Source organism: Epinephelus lanceolatus, chromosome 17 (genome assembly GCF_041903045.1).
Source record: "Epinephelus lanceolatus isolate andai-2023 chromosome 17, ASM4190304v1, whole genome shotgun sequence".
NCBI classification, from domain to species: domain Eukaryota; kingdom Metazoa; phylum Chordata; class Actinopteri; order Perciformes; family Serranidae; genus Epinephelus; species Epinephelus lanceolatus.
In genome coordinates, this window is record NC_135750.1 from 16522974 (window position 1) to 16544940 (window position 21967).

Consider the following 21967-nt stretch of genomic DNA (forward strand, 5'->3'; position numbering starts at 1 on the left):
GTTTTGGTCGGCCATCTAATGCTTGTTCAATGAAAACAAAGCAGAAGAAGGCAGAAGAGGGACCAGTTGGCGGCGTTATTAAGAAGTAATTCATTCTGTAGCGACCCCTATGTTTAGGGGGAGGTACTGCATGCGCTGTGCGTTGTAAGGTATTACAGACGAGCGGCCGTTGGTTGTAGTGCAGGTGAATAACCACAGGGGGCACTGTAGTCGACGCCGCTTAGACTGTCGTAGTGGAACCGTTGGCGGTTAGCAAGCGACTCGGAGCGGGACCCTTAAAATAATAACACCTCACCGGGTGCTCTTGGCGGCTCGGGGGTGTCACTTTGACGCTGTATTGGGGTGTGAATCTTATTTTCTTAGACATGAGTACATTAATAGGCTTTTAACAACGCGTATGCTAGCTTGACTTGGGCTCAGTCGGGATTTGCCATCGGTTAAAGAGTCACATATCGCGATGTCTGTTACCAAACTTTTCTAATCTCACCTAATCTCCGCCACAGTTTAACTGGCTAACTCGTCTTGCTAGCAAAAACAGCTCCCAAAACAAGTCAAAATGCCTCCCAAGAAGCAACAGCTGAGGCCGAGGACAGCCAACATCTCCAGCTCCCTGGACCTGGAGTCGGAGGACATCAGCCTGGAGACAACCGTGCCCACCACCGAGGACATCTCCTCGTCCGACGAGCAGCGGGACGGATCCCAGAAGGTGACCCGACAGCTGATCGAGAGGAAGGAGCTGCTGCACAGCGTCCAGCTGCTGAAGATCGAGCTGTCTCAGAAAAACCTGATCATAGACAACATGAAGGCTGATCATATGTCCAAGGTAGGAGGGGGGGAAGGGTGGAGGGTGTTAATGTGCATGTGGGTGTGTTGCTTATCTCCTTTATCTCACATTAGGAGAGGCTCAAGTTGGAGCTATATTATGCTCATCTGATTCAGACAGAAGCAGTAACTTTGTTGCAGTAATAATACTCTAATTGTTTCCATGCATCTTTGTGTTTGTTATGTCAGATCGAGGAGCTGGAGGAGAGGCTGAATGATGCTATACATCAGAAACAGGTTTTGGCCCTGAGACTGGACAGCCAGCTGAAACTCACTCAAGAGGAGAACAGGTGTGGGAAAGTTTTTTAGAAAGTCCTTACCTGTTTTTTTAGATTGTTCTTAACTGTATATAAATATTCAAAAAAGAAACGTCATGATCTGCATCTCTTGAAAAGGCTTTAAGTTCAAAAACTAATTAGACACATGTACACAGTTTGAGGAAGTCATACTTGCAGATGGTTTCTGATTTAACATATTTTAATTTTTAAGAATTTTAAAGTAATAACACACACACACACACACACACGCTGAGGAAGGCAGATCCTGAAATATCTATGTGTGTAAGTAACTAATGATCCAAAAAGAATAATGTATACAGAAAATGTGTTGCCCTGCTTTCATGACACTTAGGATGATCTAGAAATGATGAAAACCCACACGGGTATGTATCGTTAGTGAGTTAGTTCGTAGTAGTTTATTTCGTACATGCAAGTAGCAAATAAACAAAATAACCATACGGTAGCAGACAAACATAAGAAAACAGATTACTAAAGGTAGCATAGAAACTGAAAACAACATATAATGATTTGATTTACATGTCCAAAAAGGAGTGGGAGAAAGTACAGACTTATTTATTCTCACCCCTTCTCCATAAGAAGGGGTAAGTCAGTAAGGTAGCTCCCCATCAGTGTAAAGCTGTACAATAAAAATAAACATGCCAATATATAATAACTTATTTGGCCTATAACTATTTCCAGTATTGATGTATCCATTTCTTCCCCACCTTATTTTAGTGATCATCAAGTCTCTTCTGTAGTGGAATTAACATCAAATTATACATGCATACTCTTATCATGATGGAGACGTGAAATACAATACTTTTCAGTATATGTAATATTCATTCATTGTGCATAATAGGAAAAAGCATGTTGACTGAATCTGATAGTTCATTTTATAGCCAATATCTGCTGACACCGATAACGTACAGATAATATTGTGCATCCTTAATACCATTATAAATAAAGTGTTGTAGTGCTACAGAGATGCACCAGCTTACAAATCATATTCCAGATGTAAGTTGTTTGATACAGGCCCCAGCAAAAATCAAACCATCATTATCATTATATTTTTTTCGGTAAAAATTAAATGCAAAAATTACAATTCACACTAAAATTGCAAGTAACATCCCAGTCTCAATATCTGTCGAAAATAATTACAAAATAAAATATCATATAAAATACCATTTTTTTGTGCATTTCAGGCCTGAAATCCTATCCTATCCATATAAACCGTGCTAACAAAGATTGTCATCACCAGGAAGCAGCAGGCTCTACGTAAGCAGGAGATGGAGGCCATCCTGCTCAGGCAGCAGCAGCTAGAGGAGACCAACCGGCAGCTGTGTGAGAAGGCTGGAGAGCTGCGGAGGTCTCTCAGGGATCTGGACATCTCCCAGGACAGGTACCAGGAGCTCCGCGACCTCCCTGATGACAAAATCTCCATACAGGAATACGTAGCTGTAAGTATGGGGGAGCTCTCCCTGATGGTAAACAGAGACAAGATATGATACAGTACATGATGAGGCTGTTTCCCTTGTGTTGTGTTTTTAGATGCGTTTCTACGAGGTGGTGACTCCTCTGCGGGCTCAGCTGGCTGAGCTCAGTGTGAAGAGAGGCTGTTTGACTGAAGACTTGGATACACACAGGACCCAGATGAAGGCTTTGATGGAGGTACGGCACACATAGACAAGTTTGTGCTACACCTCTGTGTTGCATTCTCTCATCTTTCTGTAGGAGTTCACATGATATGTTTGAGGATACTCTAGCATTTTATCTCACTGATGCATTATTGTATTCTTCGTGTTTTACAACCGTTTTTTGTTTATTTCTTTTTCATTCCTGTTCAAATTGTAGACTGTGTGCTGTGTAAAGTTCAAATAAACATCCCTGTTTGTGCAGCATATCAACAAGGCTGCTCATAACCTTACACGTGTTTGTGAGCACACACATTAGATAAGTCCAGAATACCAATCGGCGGCATTTTTGCCTTTGTTTTTCTGCCTTTAAACCCTCAAGAGCAAACACGCTTTAAACAAACACTCACTCCCCCCAGGCTTTGAGTCACATATTTAAAAAGTGTAGACGTGAAGAATGCAGAGAGGGTCAAGAGGTTCAGTTACCTTTAAAACTAAGTGACAATCTAAGCCACCTGAAACCTGTTCTGCATCTGCTACACACGGCAGAGTCCTCGACATGGTAATTTTCACAGCCTGCAGTGTTGAGAATAAGAGTGGAGTGGTTCACAAAAAAAAAAATACGCCATACAGCTGATCTTGTCAGCAGTCGCCCTGTAGGCATAAATGACACGTTGGTGAGATAACGATGCAACATGCTGAAAGCAGGGTAAGGATTTGGCATAAAAAATAACATGACAATGAATGAGTCCCTTTGAGACAGGGGTATGCACGGGGTATCAAGACATTGTTACTGAACAGGTGCTCAGCCTTGTTGCAGTTTTTATACATCCAGCAGGTAAATTACTCATCAGCTCAAGATGGCTCCAAGAAGAGTATGTGATGTTCACTGCATGACTTTGCTATTAGAGAATCTGCATGAACTGTGTGACACTGCTCAGACAGCATGGAGCAAGATGCTTATGGGTATTTTCTCTACAGAGATTCTTGCTGAATTCCAGTCTGACAAAAATAAAATCCTGCCTATTGCATGGTATATCTATCAATATGGATACTCCGTGTGACCTCAGTGTCTGCTCTGTGTTTGTATCCGCAGAGCTATGAGGAGGAGCGGCGGCTACGTACAGAGCTGGAGTTGAGGAGCCAGAGACTGACCCTCGAGCTGGCCGACACCAAACAGCAAATCCAAGAAGGGGACTATCGCAGAGACAACTACCCTGTCATCAAACGGTGTGTGTTTATGTGACAGAACAGAAGAGGTGACTCCTCTGTAGACCTGTTTATTGATGATGAGGGGTCAGCCGTTTACCTTTGACTCCTCCTGAAGGCTGCAGTTTTTGAAGACTGGAGGTAGCGCTTGAAATAATACTAACAGCCATATGCGTTTATGTTTGGTTTATGAAGGAGAATCACGAGTCAGTTTGTGCAGACATTTTTGAATGTTGTGTGTATCATTAATTAATTATTATTTGATGTTTTAAGGGAGCATCACCTCACAAATTGATACTGGTTATCATTTGTTGGGACTGATTCTTTTTCCTCCATGAAAACAAAGCTCCAGAACACCTTTAGTCTCATCTAGTTTCCTGCTATATTTAAATTCTGGATATTTAAATCGCAAATGAAATGTATGTTAACCTTTAACACTTGGGTTTTCAGTGAGCGTGACAACTTTGAGTCAGATCTGAAGGAATTAAAGAGAAGATTTGAGACACTAGACTTGACTCACACTTCAGTTACCAGAGAAAGAGACTCACTCAGCAAAGAGGTGCTTCACACACACACACACACACACACACACACACACACACACACACACACATGTACACACACACAAATACATTTTTTCCTGCATAACACTCGCTGGAATCTCTCCTAGTGTATAGTGTTCTGCAATAGTTGTTTGTTTTTCTCTCTTTGCTCTCCAGGTGGCGACATTGCAGCAGTCACTCACCCTCCTGCAAAAGGACAAGGAGTACCTACACAGGCAGAACATGGAGCTTAGTGTGCGCTGTGCACATGAGGAAGACCGCCTGGAGAGGCTGCAGGTCCATATTGATCAGCTAGGAGGCTCATTAAGTACAACAGGCATTCAGTAATGTGAAGGAGTCTTCTAATGTGCTGTCCCGTCTTGATTCTGTTGTGCAGGTGCAATTAGAAGACACTAAGAAGGCGAGGGAGAACGCCTACGAAAAATACGTAGCATCCAGGTTAGACTCAGCTGTTTTACACCATGAGAGACCTAAACTGTGCTAAAACACTGACGCTGATGGTTTCATTTATCAGCCACATTATGATCTGGTCCATTTCACCTCTGATCTGACCCACAGGAAGAAAATGTCTCGGGAAAATGATGTTTCCAGAACTGCATTCATGTTTTTGTTTCGTCTTCTTCCAACTACAGAGACCACTATAAGTCAGAATATGAGACCAAGCTGAGAGAGGAGCTGGAGAACATCAGGCTGAGAACTAGTCAGGAGATAGACAACCTGCAGAGAACGTCCAGGGAGATGTACGAGAGGGAAAACAGGTATCAGTTGTTTTTTGTGTTGTGTGTATAAAAGCAGAAGTAATTATCTCATTACATTGATTCTCACTCAACTGCATGTGTAGCCTGTAATGGTAATACAGGGAGATGTGTCTGATAAAGTGTACAGCATACAATCAGCAACTGAACAGGAAGAGCTATCACCACACATACTTCATAGTAGCATCAAAATAAAAGGAAATACTAACCTCAGAGGTTTTTTTAAAATTATGTACATCATAACAGAACATGCTGATTCCTTTGTACTGTGTATTGTGTGTGTGTGTGTGTGTGTGTATGTGTTTTTGTCCAGGAACTTGCGTGAGGCAAGAGACAATGCGGTGCTGGAGAAGGACAGAGCCGTTGCTGCGGAGAGAGATACTCAGTCCAGATATGACCAACTGCTGGAACAGTGAGTTTTACGATTCATTAAACACATAAAGATTTGATACTGAAGTCTCCCCAGCGTTCGTATACACTGAACATTGACAGTTACTTTAGTTTCCATTTTTATTCTTTATTTTTCTTTTATGACGACAACTCAGACAGTAAATTTTAAAGACGACAATGACAACAAAAACATTTCCTCACTCATCTCCAGTGGTAAAAAGCTTTACAGATTAATTGCATTTGGTTATCATAAAGGAAATTCCATTCAGCGTCTTTATCTTGGGACAATGAAAATTTTTAACATTAACATTTATCAAACAAATAATTTTTGTGTGTAACTGTATGTTTCAAAAGCACAGCTCACCAGATGTATTTCACAACTTTCTCCCAACGAACTCTGATGTCTGTTCATATTCAATAAGACGAGCAGATGATATTTATCTTCACTGTTGCCGCACAACACTTGCACAATATGCTTTGAAATACAGCAGACAATTACTCTGGAACAACAGCCCTCACTTCATTAAAACCTGTCCATCATTACTCTCATTTAAATGTAATATGAAAAAACACCTGTGCCATAGTTAATGTATTAGTTATGTTTATGTCTTATGTGTATGTGTCTGTTTCATTGATGATTTCTCAGCTCTCCTGCACAGTCCCTGCCATTTTTATTTTCATATACTTGTTTTTAATCACATCTTGTGTGCTAATAAAATTCAAATTCAAAATGCAATGACCAAAAACAAACACATGAAAGCCTGTATAAATAATATTAAAACCCATCTGCATAGTCTCTTGTATCATTATTTGGGTGAACTAACCCTTTAATGAGCAGGAGACGGTAAAAAAAATATACTGTAAAAGCTGCCTTTTGACAAATATACATGCATTTTTTATGTAAAATATTTTCACTTCACATAATTGTCTGGTTGAACGTCTCAGTTTTCACTATCTCTTAAATCCTCAGCAGCCACCTGCACTTGTTGCTTTTAGATACTTTGGTGAATAAATAATTAAGACCTGATTTGGCATTTTTGCAACCATCGCCACGCTCCACAGCTCCACTGACCTTTTAGGAGTTAAAACACAACTCCAGCTGCTGCCCATAAATGTAGGTCACTTCCTGGATGCTCTCTAATTAAACCGTTTATCAGGAAAGGTTAAGGAACTTCACCGGAGGGCGACTGTTAGACTGTTAGACTGTCAAGAAAGCTCGGACAAGTTAGTACAGTTTTTTTGTTGTCAAGCAACATGGTGTGAATTTGAAATATGAGGTCGTGAACCACATCACGCCACCTCTTTGTAGTGTGAGCTAGTTGTGATTGGGAGTTGCCAAAGCCAAGCTATGATTTGTTATAAACTCATCTTCAGTTTGCGTTCTGCTGTATTTCCCTGAAAGTTGGGAGCTTGTTGTTGCTCTGATGCTCATGTGTGAGCCAGTGGCAGCCTGTCATTAGCGCATGTCGTGGGAGAGGCAGGCCTTTGTCGGCTGTGATTCCCTGTCTCTTACTGAAGATCACATGAATGCTTTGCTGTAACTGTGGGGTCAGGAGGTTACAAGGAGGTCAGAGGTCACTAGAGGTCAGTTTCATAGCATCTGGTGTCACTGGCCTGGCTGCCTGCCTCTCGGGAGTGAAATACTTACAGCGCGGGTTAAATACAAAGAGAGAGACAAGGTACTGTACGGTACTGAAGACTATTTAGAGGCTGAGGAAATCTCCTTAAACTGTGGAGGATGATTTTAAATAGCTTCTTTAGACTTCTTTTATCTTGCTCTTGGCAAAGCTAATGCTTTTTTGTTTTGTTTTTATTTCCGTCTTTGTTTGTATTTAATGCTGCTTTTTAGTCATTTCCCATTTCCAAACATCCTCGCAGTGATTCATATCCAAGTTGCTGGTCAGCGTCTCCGCCGCAGGCAACAATGCCCGTCTCAGTATAGCCTCAGAAGGTGCCTCTGGGTCATGGCCTTGCAGGAAGTTTCAAATCTTGCATGGAAATTGCAACAGACACATTGTGAGCCCTGCTACACACACACACACACACACACACACACACACACACACACACACATGCACACACATATTTTAAGTCCCCCTTCCGTCAGCCTTTCAAACAGCGTGTCCTGTTTTCATGCTATATTCCTGATGATGTGTATTTGCATTTAATTTTTCTAGTCACACACAATTTGGAGCACTGAAAGGAATTATGTAGAAAAATATGTCTCCACCAGGGTATGAAATTAACAAAATATTTTGGGGGCAATTTTGGCCCCCACGGTCTAAAAAATGGGGGCATTTTCGAAATGTTTGGGGGCCATCAAAAAATTGTAATTATGTTCTAACAATAAGCACATGAAAAGCAAAACCAACTAAGATACTGTCTTCACTCTTCAGTAGAAACCACTATAAATGAAATAAATAATGGGTTACATAAAGTTATGGTTGCAAGATATCACTCAGATTTCCTATAATTCAACCAGTTTAAATGTGATGATTTAACCATTAATCTACTGATAGCAGTACTAATGTTTCACCACATTACAGTTACTTTTACTGTTAAAAAGGCCAAATTACTATAAATTCCTTGCAATGCAAGGAATTTATAGTAATGCAATCCTGGAAGTAAGTTGCAATCCTGGAAGTAAGTGCAATCCTGGAAGTAAGTTAATTTAAAATTTAACATTCATTCTACCTTAATTTTTCATTAATTTTTCACTGTGTAGACACAGATCACCCAAGAAATGGTTAGTTTATACTTATGGTACAGCAAAGCCCCCTCCCCTTCTCTGTCAGATTACTCTCACGTAATCAGTGCAATCTTGTTGATTATGTCTGGAAAATGAGTTGTAGACGTGACGGTAAATTAATTTAATGAAAATAAAATTATACTTTAATGTCAGATTGTAATACTGTTAAAAATATAAATACATATAGTTGTTTCAAAAACTTGGGGGCAATTTTGGCCCCCGGAACATGGCTTTTGGGGGCATTCTTGGATAAATTGCGGGCCAAATGGCCCGTGGCCCTTGCTAATTTCTGACACTGGTCTCCACAACATGTCTTATTTTCCTCATATTTCAGTAGTTAGGAGCATTATTTAATTTAAACTCTATTTTACAATATTTTATCTGCACCAGGCAGACAGAGAGAGAAGCACGCACACAGCAGCAGCAGCAGCAGCAGTAGTAGTGGTGTCCCTGTTCTGGGTTACTACTACATACCAGTCATTTCTCTAGATCCAAACCACCAGCTGTTGGTCTTTCCATACACACACACACACACACACACACACACACACACACACACACACTTCACTCTCCCTTGCACTCTCTCTCTCTTTCTCTGCCGCGATCACATTCCCTCTCTGCGTCGCATCGCAAGCCAGCAACGACAGATGCTAGCCACAAGCCCTTAACCCCTAACCCCACGCATGCCCCTATTTTTGGGGCAAAGAATGAGGCGGACAAGCTTGAAATGGCGTCAGATGATTGTAGCATAGAAGGCCGGCTTGAATCTCAGCGCTCTATTTCAGAATGCTGGCTAACAGGCCAGTTACGGCGATCAACTTGTCGGACACATAGACAACATATTGAGTAGAGTTTTCCATTTTCACCTCTCGAGCAGACGTAAACATGTCGTGATGAAATTTGCCTCAGGGAGCCCCAGAGTCAGGTGCTCTCACCTACTGCAGCTGCAAATATTGCCATTAAAATTGCCATTTAAAAGTAGAGAGAAAGGCTCACTACACCCCTGTGGTGAAGTGAGTTTAAATTTTTAAAAAACATTTTTCCTCTTTGCATCTAGATTGCAGCCGCCATTAATAAAAGAAGGCCTGAAATGTCGGCCATGTGTACACGTCTGTCACCGTGAGCACACAGCTCAGGCCTGCGCTCTATGGATGATGAAATCCTATCAGGTCAGCTGTAATCGAGAGTTATTAATATTATCCAACCAACCTCCGTGGTTTAATAGTCTGTGTGTTGGTGCTTGGAAGCTGCCTGAGGAAGAGCACTGGACTCGAAAACCGTTGCCTGTCTTTGTTTTTTTACTTTAGGGCTGCAGCAAATGATTGTTTTCACCTCCTGTCGATCCACTGATTATTTTTTCGATTAATCATTTAATTGCTGTGTCTATGAAAGATCTGAAAATAATGACAAGGCCCATCATAATTTCCCAGAGCATAAAGTGATGTCCTTGAAAAGCTGTTTTCATCCAAACTATAGTCTGAAACCCAGTGACACTCAATTTAAAATGAAAAAGGTGGAATTAACAAATGTTTTGCTGCCTTATGAACAACTTAAAAGATCGATCTTTTATTAAAATTACCAACCACCGACCATGCTCATCTTGTGCTTTTGCAATTTTGGGATTGACATTAGAAGGTTGGATCAATGTTATCTCTGTTGTGCACAAGCTTTCCCATCTGCACATATAAATGTTACAAGGCTTCGACTCGATGCAGAATTGTCTCATCTGAAAACTGAAACTGCTGTCTTTCTTCTCCCTGCTTACTAAACACAACATGTTTCTCTGGCTGCCAACCCCATTAATGAAGGATCAAACAAGGCCAAACATTGCTGCGAGCGTCATTGAGAAATACTCTTCTGCAACCAAATGATTTAAGACCTGCCTTCCTGCCCGGTGACTCGGCGTAGCGCTGTCAGGTACCACACAACAATTTGAACATAAAACCTCAACATAAAAATCGTTAATTGCGCAAGGCATGCTAAATAGTCACTTCCTTGCCAGTTTCCAAATAAACATGTTATCCTGCAAATTCTCACTAAATGTCTTTGTATCTATATGGGGGAAGACGTTGCAACATTTGTTTGAAACCACCAGGCATGCCTGAGCTCAACCAGGGAGCCCAGAGCAGAGTTTACCTTCTCTATCTGTCAGCGCCAAAACACATTACCCCACAACACACCTATAATCTACCTGTGTGTCTCCATCTATGCAGGTTTCGTCAGCTCCAGCTGGGTACTGATAGCCGGGTAGCAGAACTGTCCAACCAGGCCAAGCTGCACTCCTTCGAAGCTGAGCGCGCTCAGATGGTCAAGGACGAGACGGCTAAGGCCCTGGCGCAGTGCCAGGTGGAGTGTGAGAAACAGCAGAAGAAACTGGAGGTATTCTAAACAGTAGAAGATGTTTCACTTGTTGCATGACAGCAGTATACCCAGTAGCACACTCTTAACTTCTGCGTGCCTTTCCCTGTCATGATTTCAGCCAGATAACATTTACTCCTTAATTTGAAATTTAAATAGATATTAAATAATAAACAAACACTGTGTAAGTGTGCCTCAGCCATTTTAGATTCAGTAGTCCCTCTTTGTTCATTAAAATTCAATATTTTTAGCTGACTTTTTCAGCACTAATCAATATAACTGTGCACAGATTTAAAGATAATTATTTAAAATATTTTTATTGAGCTAAAAAAATTATTATGTTTGCCAATTCTTATTTCCACTTATATGAAAGAAAAAAATACAAAAATACATTAATGTATATTCACAGATATAAAATAGATAATAGAAAAGATGTAGGATTGTATTATGGGATGGGAACAGTATAAAAAAATAAGCAAATTAAAAAGAGAGAAGGAAAAAATGAAAGATTTAGATGGTATAATCATTTAATTCTTTCATTTTTTGTCTTTTCTCTTAAATAAATTTAAATAAAAGAGGCATAAAATCTAAGAATAGAAACATAAGTAGGAAAAGGCAGTCTAGGAACAATAATTTCCATGAGCGTTTCTTAAAAGTCTCATTGCTCTTCATTAACATTGTGAAAGCAAGGAAAAAACAGAAATAACGTTCTTACTTGGTGCAAACATCATATGAATGATTCGACCAAAAATGCACAACCGATGCATAAATCATTAAATCCCTGTTCTGTTCATTTAGGGAGGAGTCCATCCACTGTACTTTCAGATTAATTTTCCACTCTCAGGAATATGTCTATCCCATCTTTGTGCATTGGTCCGGTGGCTCCGTTCTTATCTCTGTTCACTGTAGCACACCCATTTATACAAGAAGTTAATTGAGTGCAGATTGTTCTTGATGTCTGGATGCACTTAGCTGAGGTCCACCTCTTCACCTGTGTTTAACCCTGTCCTTCTTGCCAGAGGGACACGCACGATGAGACCATGCATTGCACATGATCATAGAGGGGAAGAAGGAAAGATGAGGATCTTTTCTCTTTTTACAGACAATGAATGAAGAGCTAGTTTAGGTTTTGACATTGGAGTTTGTTATTTAGCTTTGATTTTGTTCCAGTTCTGTATAATAGTGAGGTTTAAAGCTGGTTTTGGAAGAGAAGTCCTTTCATTTAGATTTTTTTCCTCTCCTTTTTTTCTCCTTTCACTTCTCTCTGTCTCTGTGAATGTTTTTGTTCATGCTTGGATTTGATTTTTATTAGGAATTTAAAAGCACAAGGACTCAAAGGCGTACTATGACACAAAAATCCCAGAGAACAGCACTTGGAAGCATTACTAAAAACATTTTTTCCAAAGTGGAAACAACAACACACCGTACATAGAAACATGTATAATAATAATTATTGGTAAATGTACACATAAATGTACAATGTAAATGTTCACATTTACAATGGAAGCAGGGCAGTTTTATTGAGTTTCAGTGTGAATGAAATGAAAACATTTTAATCATACAAATTGCCTGGAAAATTGAGAACATTTTTATTTAATTCCAGCTGGCAAATACTGTAATGTAATAATGTATTGAATAGAAAAGAAAAAGATTTGAATCCATTATCTGTTATTTCAATACACTGACATTTATATTATCTTTATTCCTCAGAGACATCATCCTGTACAATTAAAACAACACTGAAATTACCGTTGTTTGCTCTCTATCTCCCAAATCTCCCCTCCTTTACCCTCCCTCCTCTCCTCCCGTCACACAGCTCCTGACCCAGGAGTTTTACAGGCTGCAGACGTCATCAGAGAAGCGGCTGGCGGAGCTGCGAGCTCAGAATGCCGAGCAGGCGTCTCGCCTGGAGACGTACGAAAAGCTCGAGCAAGAGTTGGACCAAGTCACCATGCAGGCTGCCGAAAGTAAAAACCGTACTCATTACATTACACACATTACTGTGAGGTCAGAAAGATAGAAGCACAAACAAGTACGCACTTGCTCCTTCAAATGCCTTGGTCTGGCGTCAGAGAATGTATGAAATTATATTAAGAGATAGTGTCATACTGGATTAAGATGAAGGTAACAGTAATTTGAAAATGTGTAATTGTTATTTTGGAGCTGTAATTGACGGCCTTGTGACAGTGGGTGGAACAGAAGTTTAGATAAACAGACAGATGTTGTGTGAAACAACAGGATTTTACTACAGGCTGGTCTCTGCCACATCATCATCATGACCGTCCTGGAGATGTACAGATGGTATTTGTGTTTCTGTCTGTTGCCAGTTGAGAATGAAGAGGAGGCAGAGAGAGTTCTGTTCTCATATGGCTACGGTGCCAACGTTCCCACAACAGCCAAGAGGCGATTAAAACAGAGGTACAACACATGATACGCTTCACATTCAAAGGATAGGACACATGCCTTTTCCTAAATACACTGTATTTATTAAGAAACGAGCATGGTCAGGCAGATCTTGGATTTCTGCCAATAATCATTTGGTTGTAGTGTTTGTGTGCTTGTTTTTGTTCCTAAAAATGACACATGAAATACACTCGCATTTTACTCCACACTTCATCTTTGATTTGAAGCATCCATGTTGCAGCCAAAAACTCAAATTGATCCCAACTGTTGCGGTTGCATCGACTGTAGGGTAAACAACTTTGGAAGTACACACTAGTGTAGACTTGCTGGTGTTGTCATGTTTTGGAATTTCCAAAACTGTTTGTGTGCTGTGCAGCGTTCACCTGGCCCGCAGGGTGCTGCAGCTCGAGAGGCAGAACACATCACTGAGGAGAGAGCTGGACAGACACAAATCACAGACAGGACAGATATCTGAGGAGGTAAACACACACACACACACACACAGAGAAAATTCTGGTATGTGTCTGCCCTGGGACCGTCATTAATGGGTTAACATTTAATTGAATGTCTATAAACCAAATTGAAAAGTGCTGCAAGTCCGTACCTGCAACACTTGTTTTCCCCCTATCACAAATCTCCTACAGCGGCTCAGATTATGGTTATTCCGTAGCCTCTATCAAAGCCATATGATTTATTCCAGCTTATTTCTACATCTCTGTGATGACATAACAGTCATTATCACAGAGCCAAGATCGGCGGCTCCTCTCTCATCATCCTCCATTTACCTCCTCACACCATCGCACGACACTCAGCTGTGAAAGTCAATGGCGAGAGCACATCTAATCACTCTCTTAAAGACTGACTCTGCAACGTGAACAAAAAAAGAATGTAGCAGCTTGTGAGGTCGGTCACATGTATCATCAAATGCACTTCAGGATTCTGTAACGAGAGTATCCTCTGCCTTTTCTTTTTCAAACTTGGGTTCAAGTGTAACAATGGTCCTGCCAATTCTTTAAATCTGCTTTTAATGGCGTGCCAGTAGAATGACAGGTTGTTTGAGACCAGACAGCAGACACCGCAGACTTTGTATGTGAAGAAGAAGACATTTGTCTAGTACCTGTCACGCTTGTTGACACAGCAGGGAAACAGTGCCAAAAAACCATGACGGCCATGCTCTTCACTCTCCCAAGTCACCACACCAATCATTGAGGCTTTTGTTGTGTTTGGCACTTCATGTGCATGTGTGTGCAACGCTCAGGCTTTCATTCGGGGTGTATTTGTATATAGTCACATGTCTACTACTCGTGCACTGATGCTGAAAAATCATCCAATAGGGTTTAAAATGATGAGAACGACAGCTCTGGCAGCCAGTGTGCTCGCTTTCTTCTTACTCCTTATTTTAATCTCAATGAGAGGGGAGATTGTGCAAGCTGGACTCAGGAGGCCGGGCAGGTTTGAGACTAAATAAGCCGAGCCATTCAACTGTCAGGTGTGACTGACTGGCACTCGTCTGGAATGCCTCATAATTCATCGAGCATGAAAGGAAAGGGTGAAAAATTATACTTTTTATTCACGAGAAAGGGTGTTAACCACTTAACCACCCACACAGATGCCCTGACTAAGTGACTATTGTCCTTCCCCTCCCACCCAGTTCTACTCACTACTGACTGACTGTAAAAGTGGCTTAATGAGTAACAACCTAATTTTATCTATTGTTTCACAGATTTTAAGCACAATACTGACTGAGTAATACAATAATACACACAGTACATTGAAACTCTTATATAAGAGTGCATCAAAACACCATAAAGGAATTTTTCTGACCATAATTTCAAGAAAGACGTTTTCAAGATTATGAATTTTTGCACTGCGTTTCCACTTTATGTCGTAATACTGCTACTTTTAATAAAAATGCTACAACTTAGATACGCCTTCATAAATACTCACATTTATGGGCTCTCTAGGCTGCTGTCACAGATAAGGAAGTCTTGGCTGTGGTTGTTGCGAAAGAGTGATTCATAAATATCAGATAGAATTGCTCTGTTTTATAATATTAACCAACACGTGAAGACAGTTGCAAAGCGGAAATATTCCTTAAAGGGACAGTTCAGCCTCAAATCAAAAGAACATATTTTTAATAATAATAATGAGACTAGATAGCATTCAGCTTGTGGAGCGCCCAAAATTATTTTGTAAAACTCAACAGCCCCCCCCCCCCCCCCCCCCCCAAAAATAGAATTTGAAAGGGGTTCAGCAGGATGATCAGTGACAGTGACATTCACGTAATATAGTTAACAAGCTAATTACACTAACGACGGATCAGAAATGTGCAACAGATTTTTTTGCCAATTTAAATATCAAACAAAAGCTGGAGATTGTGTTGTATTGAGTTGCTGCGAGCTGTAAATTCACCGCTTCTAAGCAGAAGGCAGAAGATAACATGATCTCAGAGCGTGACTGGGCAAAGCCACTCCTCTGCCAGGCAGCTGCCTCTGTGTCTGCAGCTGCCTGTACCAAAAAAGCAGCTTGAAAATGAGGAGCACTTACTCTGCAGCTTAATCTGGGGACCAAAATGTCTTCAGAAGTATACTGACAAAAAAAAAAAAGACTGCTGGCAGGAATCTGAGTCGACTGAGGGGTCTTCGACTGCTGATTTGAATCTCTGAATCTCTCTTGTTAGGGGGCAGCCCTGCATAATTATCAGGAGGGCAGACGTTTAGCTCTTTTTGCATCATACGTGATTGTGGAGAAATGCAGGACCTGAGTCTAGGGAAAACAATAACCTTAGTCGACCCTGACATTGTGTAGGTGAAGTAATCGTTTTTATGATTGCCCCAGTGTGCACGCATGTGTGTTTTTCCCCAGTTGTTGGCAGCCAACCAGCTGTTACAGCAGACTCAGCAGCCCTATAGCTACCTGATTGAGACGGTGAGACAGAGGGATGCACAGATCAGCACGCAAAAGGAACGTCTCACTGCGCTTGAGGACGAAGTCAGGTACATGTACAGAACACACCCTCACAAACAGTACACAAGGAGGAAGTGAACTAAAAAAAGAAAACATGACCTTTTTTTAATTGAAAGTGATTAGGCTTTCTGTCCTGTTTGCCAAGCTATGTCTTTGTTAATTTCATTAGTTACATTTCGTACCTTGTAATTTACTCATTGCAGCAAGCCATACCTCCCTTCCCTTGGGCGTCTCTATCTCCCTTTGTCCTCATTTGTCCCTCTTGCACCTACCTCATTTTGTCTTCGTGCAAAGCTGAATGCGTGCATGAGTTTGTCTATAAGTGAGTGTTTCACATCAGCGCACTTATAGCTACCTGACACTGATCTACTGGAAATCTCCCCTGTCCCCCTCCATATAAGAAACATGCAAACTGAGAGACGGCAGGTTTTCTCTTGCTGAGCGCTCACCTGGGGCAAGCAGCAGAGCGAAAAAAAAATCCTTTAAAATCCCTTTAAGCCTCTCAAACCTCCCCATTTGACAGAGATATTGAAGTCTTCCTGTGGCAGTGCTGTCTGTTTAACAGCAGAGACACAGATTCTCACTCAATGTTTGCAGTCTCTCTGTATTAACTGTATTCACAGGGGTTTTTTGGGGGCAATAATCAAAATTAACTAAGCTCAATTCGGCTAACAAGAGTGTCTCAGCAGAGGCAAATCTCAGGCTGTGAGACCCAAGTTGAACTCTTTTGTCCAGAGTTCTCAGTGTTCTCAATGGTGAAGCTACCAAGCCGCTGTTTCAAGATTTGCAAGATGATTTTCTTTAAAGTTTTCGACATCACAAGCTCCTGCTTGTATGTTTCACAGCCCCGGGAAAGAACACTTGGATAGTACTGCAGAGAGTTCAGCTCATGAGATAGAAGAAACGTGTAAAAAAGAAAAGGAGAAAAGGCAATTTATTATTTAGTATATTTTAGAAATGCATGACTCATGTATTTAATTTATTATTTGGCTGTTGATTTTTTTATACCAGTGATTTATACTCCCAGTGCTAGTGAACCAAACTGCTGCCATTTAGACTGATTGCTTTATAGTCCAACATTTTTTACCCCCTCAGCTATACTTCAGTACACAGTCACAAACATGAGGCAACATATAATTTTAATGTACACCACACCTTCAAACTGGATCCTGTGTTGATCCTTACTCGACCCTGCACTAAAGCTGAATGAAACTCTTTCTATTTAACATTAGACATCTACTTTATACAGTATAGTACGCTGTTTCTACAATCTTACAACGTCCTGCCTTAAAGGTGCAGTCTGTGATTCTAATTAAATACACATTTGCGCAAGTTCAGCAAATATATATCTCCTTACAGCTCTGTGTGTGCACTGAGAAAAAATCCAGTGTTCATGCACAGCCCTGAGTCTGTTAATGGAAAACATAGAAAGCAGCTTGGCCCAAACCATACAATACTGATCAGGCCAGTTAGCAACAGGGGGCATTCATGTTTGTGCACAGGACGTTAGAAAGGCAATGGATGTATAAAGAGAAGACTTAGGAGCTTCTGAATGAACAGTGATGGGAGGGGTGTACATGTTTTGGTGTCGAGTCCAAATAATAACTCTTACTCCAGAATGGCACTTTAAAGACTCCACCTTTAAAGAATCTTATCAACATCCAAACTGTGATTCACAGGACTAACTTGTCCAGCAAGTTTCACATGACACAGGATAATAAATTTATAACATGTGGTAGGTACAATAATGTTTTTGTCTTAATCAAAGATCTGCTCTCTTTCTGCCTGTTTTTGGGTGTAACCCCAGTTCTCTGAGGAAAGAACGGACTGCACTGCAACAGGTGAAAAACAACATGGCCGCCGATCTGGAGCGACTCCTCAACCATCGAGAGGTACTATCTGAGGTTTTCCACTATGATTATATGTAGCTGTGACAACCTGTTTGAAAATGGTGAGCAACAGGAAATTCCAGCCAAACCTTTATTAGTAAAATGCCATGTTGCAGCAAGGTCAGAGCAATGCCGCTGATGCTATAACTGCTAACCTGGGTGCTAACTAAGCAGCAATCTCCAGGGCTGAAAAATGAAGCCAACACGAAATGGCAAAAACTGCAGTTCCTTGAATGGCCACTTGAGGCTGGCTCTAAGAGCATGTCAATTCCTGTGGACCCCCATGTTAAAATGTCCAACTTTACAGCTGAAATAAACATGTTTACAGCCTGGTACAAAAACAGTTTGGTCCTCACAGCTAATTTCCCCGTTCATAACAACTGCACTTGGGTGAATTTTTAAACTCACCTGTTTAAATTCTACGTGTCTGCTAGGCATCACCTCTGGTTCTCAGTTAGATCCACCCCTCGCTCCTCCACAGCTCCACTCTCTCGTCCAAATATGGTCACCTAAGGTCACTTCTGGCTCCAAAAATCTAAGGTGGCGATACCCAAAAGGCCAAACTCAAGGCTTCAAAATGGGAGTCCACAAACCAGTTGGTGATGTCAGGGTGGCTTCTGTGGAAACGCACCAGTAATGCCTCTTCACTTTTTAAACTGTAGCACAATTTGAAAACATATTTTAGTATGGCTGAAACCATCATTGATTAATCTTTCAATTCATAGTTGGGTCTATGAAACATCAGCAAATTTGAAAAAAAGTCTGTCAAAATTTCCCAAAATGGTGACATCAGGGCAAAACAAAATTTGATTATAATTTAAGACAAGGAAAAGCAACACGTTCTCACTTTTCAGAGTGCTGAAAAAGTAGATGTTTGGTATTTTTGCACTGAAAAAAGACAAATCATCGATCGATTATCAAAAGAGTTACTGATTAATTTTCCATTCATCAACTAATTGTTGCAGCTTAACTTTTTATCCTTTAAAGCAAACAGGCTTTTGATACCCAGACGAGTTATTGCACTGTGTTGCAACGCTTCCTTCAAGATTGCGTGTGCTTGTGTGTGCGTGCGCGTGGGAGTGCGTTCCCCTCGAGCCAGCCGTTTGCTGTATGAAGTATGTGCCCTGTCACAGACAGCTGTTCCTCAGCTTGGCTGTTTGGGATGCCACCAGTGTGCGTGAGCGTTCCTGTGTATGTGTGTGTGTGCTCGTGCTCGTGTGTGTGTGTGTGACATGCCAGGGCTCATGTCCTCAGGGGTGATAAATAGAACCGTGAAATGGCCCAGAGTCCTCCCCTCTGCCCTGCTGCCACCCCTGCAGACCCTTGAGCTTGTTGAGCTTATTATTGCAAGTCGTCCCATAGTTGGAGTTCAAGCAGACAAACATGTCATCGGAAAGCAGCAATAAAAATTCCTGAAATGTACATTTTAAAGTAAATGTTTCACGGGATTTTGAAAAGATATTACCTTAAAAGACACGTTTGTATTGAGTTATTTCAATCATACGAAATATTTATTATTATATGATGGTTTATTTCACCACTGTTTGAATTTCTGTTTAAAAGACAGAGTGATTCAGTTGAGATTTTTGGCCTTTTGGACACTACACTCCCCGTTATTTCTCATAAAAATTCCTGTTTATTATTTCACCCTTGTTTTCACGTCCCTATTTTCATGACCCGTGTGATTCTCCAGGAGTTAGCGGTGATGAAGCAGGTCCTGATCAGCATGCGCTCCAGACAGGGAGACGCGCTAAACCTGTTGGAAACAGATAAAACTGCCGTCAGGGCCACTGGCGCAGGAAAACACCAGTCCAAACGTATCAACAGGACCACAGAAGAAGAGTCACCAAACAAACCCAAACCCACTGTGTTTGTAAGTGTCTGGCTTTGCAACACCCTTGTATGAGTCACACCAACTTAACCTGCCTGGACTCAAGCTCAGACAAAGGAGATCTAGAGGGTGACAGGAAATGATTAATTGTCTTTTTGTTGTTTAGTTTCATTTGAACGTGTCACTGCAGTCAGCTGAGCAAAGATATGCGGTAGTATTAATCTTTGAATCATGAGGAAGTTAAATAGATGAGAATATGTTAAGAATCCAAACAAGAGCTTCTGCTGGCATGCGTCTAATACTTTCTAACAATCATTTTTCTCTCTCTTTCTTTCATTTGCAGACCAATAAGGAAGTTCCCGATTGGTACCAAAAGATAAAGCAGAAACCAAAATGAATGTTTATTTCTGTTACCGCTGGTGCTTGTCTCTCAGGGTTTTAACAATCTTATGTTTTATCAAGGCTTTTGTTTATTAAACTTGTAACTTGCACTTCTTTTTGACTTGAGATACAAAAGCAGAAACCGTTTCTAGTGTCCGAGTGTTTTGTTGTTCTCATCCTTGGTTACATATTGTTCAGAAAATTCCCTGCGTACTGGTCCAAAACCAGAGGTATTACCTTCCACAGGGTACACATTCCAAGCTAACTGACTGCCCAAAAATTCCTCTTTCTTGGCAGTGGTGTATTTTATTAGGTCTGTCTATCATTATTCCTCATCTTTTCCAGGTTTGCAGATACTGGTGACTGCAGACAAACAGCATTGCAGGAACCTTAGCCTGGGATTCGCACGAGCCGAGGCTCCTTTGGGTTTAAATATAGATATAGTGGACATACCTTTATCATTTCAGACCATGTTCTTATCGGTGTCGTATTAAACTCGACCAGAGGACGGCTTAAAAGCTGTTTTGTCTCTTTTCTTGAGCATACAATACACCACTTTCTTTTCCTGTTACAGGAAACAGCTAGAACATGAAATTTATTATAATATGCTAAAAAATAAACCTGTATGAGCTATTGATTCTTTGTATAAACTGAAATATGAGTCCAGATGGTATTTTCCAGAATTAAATGTGTATTTAAGTGTGATTACACAGTGTAAGGGTGCCCTGTTATAATAAATTATATTAAAAAAAAAACCTCGCTATCACATATTAAATGGGTACGCCTCCAAATTTTGCATATGAAGCTCAGTTTACTTGTCACTAGAAGTGCTGTTCAACCTGTGAAAAAATGTTGAATTATGTTTTCTGTGAGTAAGTACAGAATGACAGAAGTTTCAAGTTTCATGTTATTTATTTATTGCCATATGCAAAACGGTTACAGAGAAGCAGTCGTTGGCAATGAAAATCTTAGATATCAGGCAAAAAAAATGAGAGAATCTTGGACATAAAATAAAGGGATAAAATATAACAGAATTTAAAATGCAAATTTGTGCTAGACAGGTGTATGGTATTTGCAAATGAATAAACTAGGGGTAAACTGGGGTTCTGGCGGGCCAGAACCGCCTCCCCAAAGGATTCAAAGACCAAGAGATTCCAAGTTTAAATCGTGAGCAGCCTACTTCATGTACCACCCTGACCAGACAAAAACAATGACTCGTTATTGTGGTGGCAGTAGCTCAGTCCATAGGGACTTTGGTTGGGAACTGGAGGGTCACCAGCTCAAGTCTTTACTGGGACTGATAGCTGGAGAGGTGCCAGTGTGTCCCCTGGGCACTGCTGAGGCTCCCTTCAGCTAAGCACCAAACCCCCAACTGCTCAGGGTGCCTGTCAGTGGGCAGCCCCCTCACATCACTTCATCTAATGCATGTATAGATCCTGTTTGTGTGCGTGTGTGTGGATGACAACAGAGGGAAAAAAATTAATTTCCCTAAGGGATTAATAAAGTATATCCGCTTCTTCTTTTTCGAAAAGATATTGAACCTTGTGCAAAATATTGCCAGTCAGCAGCTTCACTACAAAAGACTCCCTATCAGTCTTATCTTAAAACATACTGGTCAAACCATATCGCTAAGGCGCTGCCAAAAATTTAGCTTTGTAAAAGGTCTGTAAGGCAGGATATAACTTCACCTGCCTTCCTCAGTAGCTTCCACTTTAGTGTGGTGTGGTGTGGTGATGTCAGC

At 40.9% G+C, this 21967-nt stretch overlaps 1 protein-coding gene across 1 annotated transcript; it reads left to right on the forward strand.

Annotated features, from left to right (window-relative positions):
* The first annotated feature begins 97 nt into the window (after positions 1-97).
* pibf1 (progesterone immunomodulatory binding factor 1) lies at positions 98-20747 on the forward strand. The gene is made up of 18 exons (XM_033613526.2): positions 98-823; positions 1012-1112; positions 2359-2557; positions 2649-2768; positions 3828-3961; positions 4391-4499; positions 4660-4779; positions 4880-4941; positions 5136-5261; positions 5572-5670; positions 10611-10776; positions 12572-12722; positions 13083-13173; positions 13535-13637; positions 16024-16154; positions 17933-18017; positions 19708-19887; positions 20189-20747. The coding sequence occupies exons 1-18, from the start codon at positions 557-559 to the stop codon at positions 20240-20242; spliced, it is 2298 nt and encodes a 765-aa protein (XP_033469417.1). The 5' UTR covers positions 98-556; the 3' UTR covers positions 20243-20747.
* The last annotated feature ends 1220 nt before the right edge of the window (positions 20748-21967 follow it).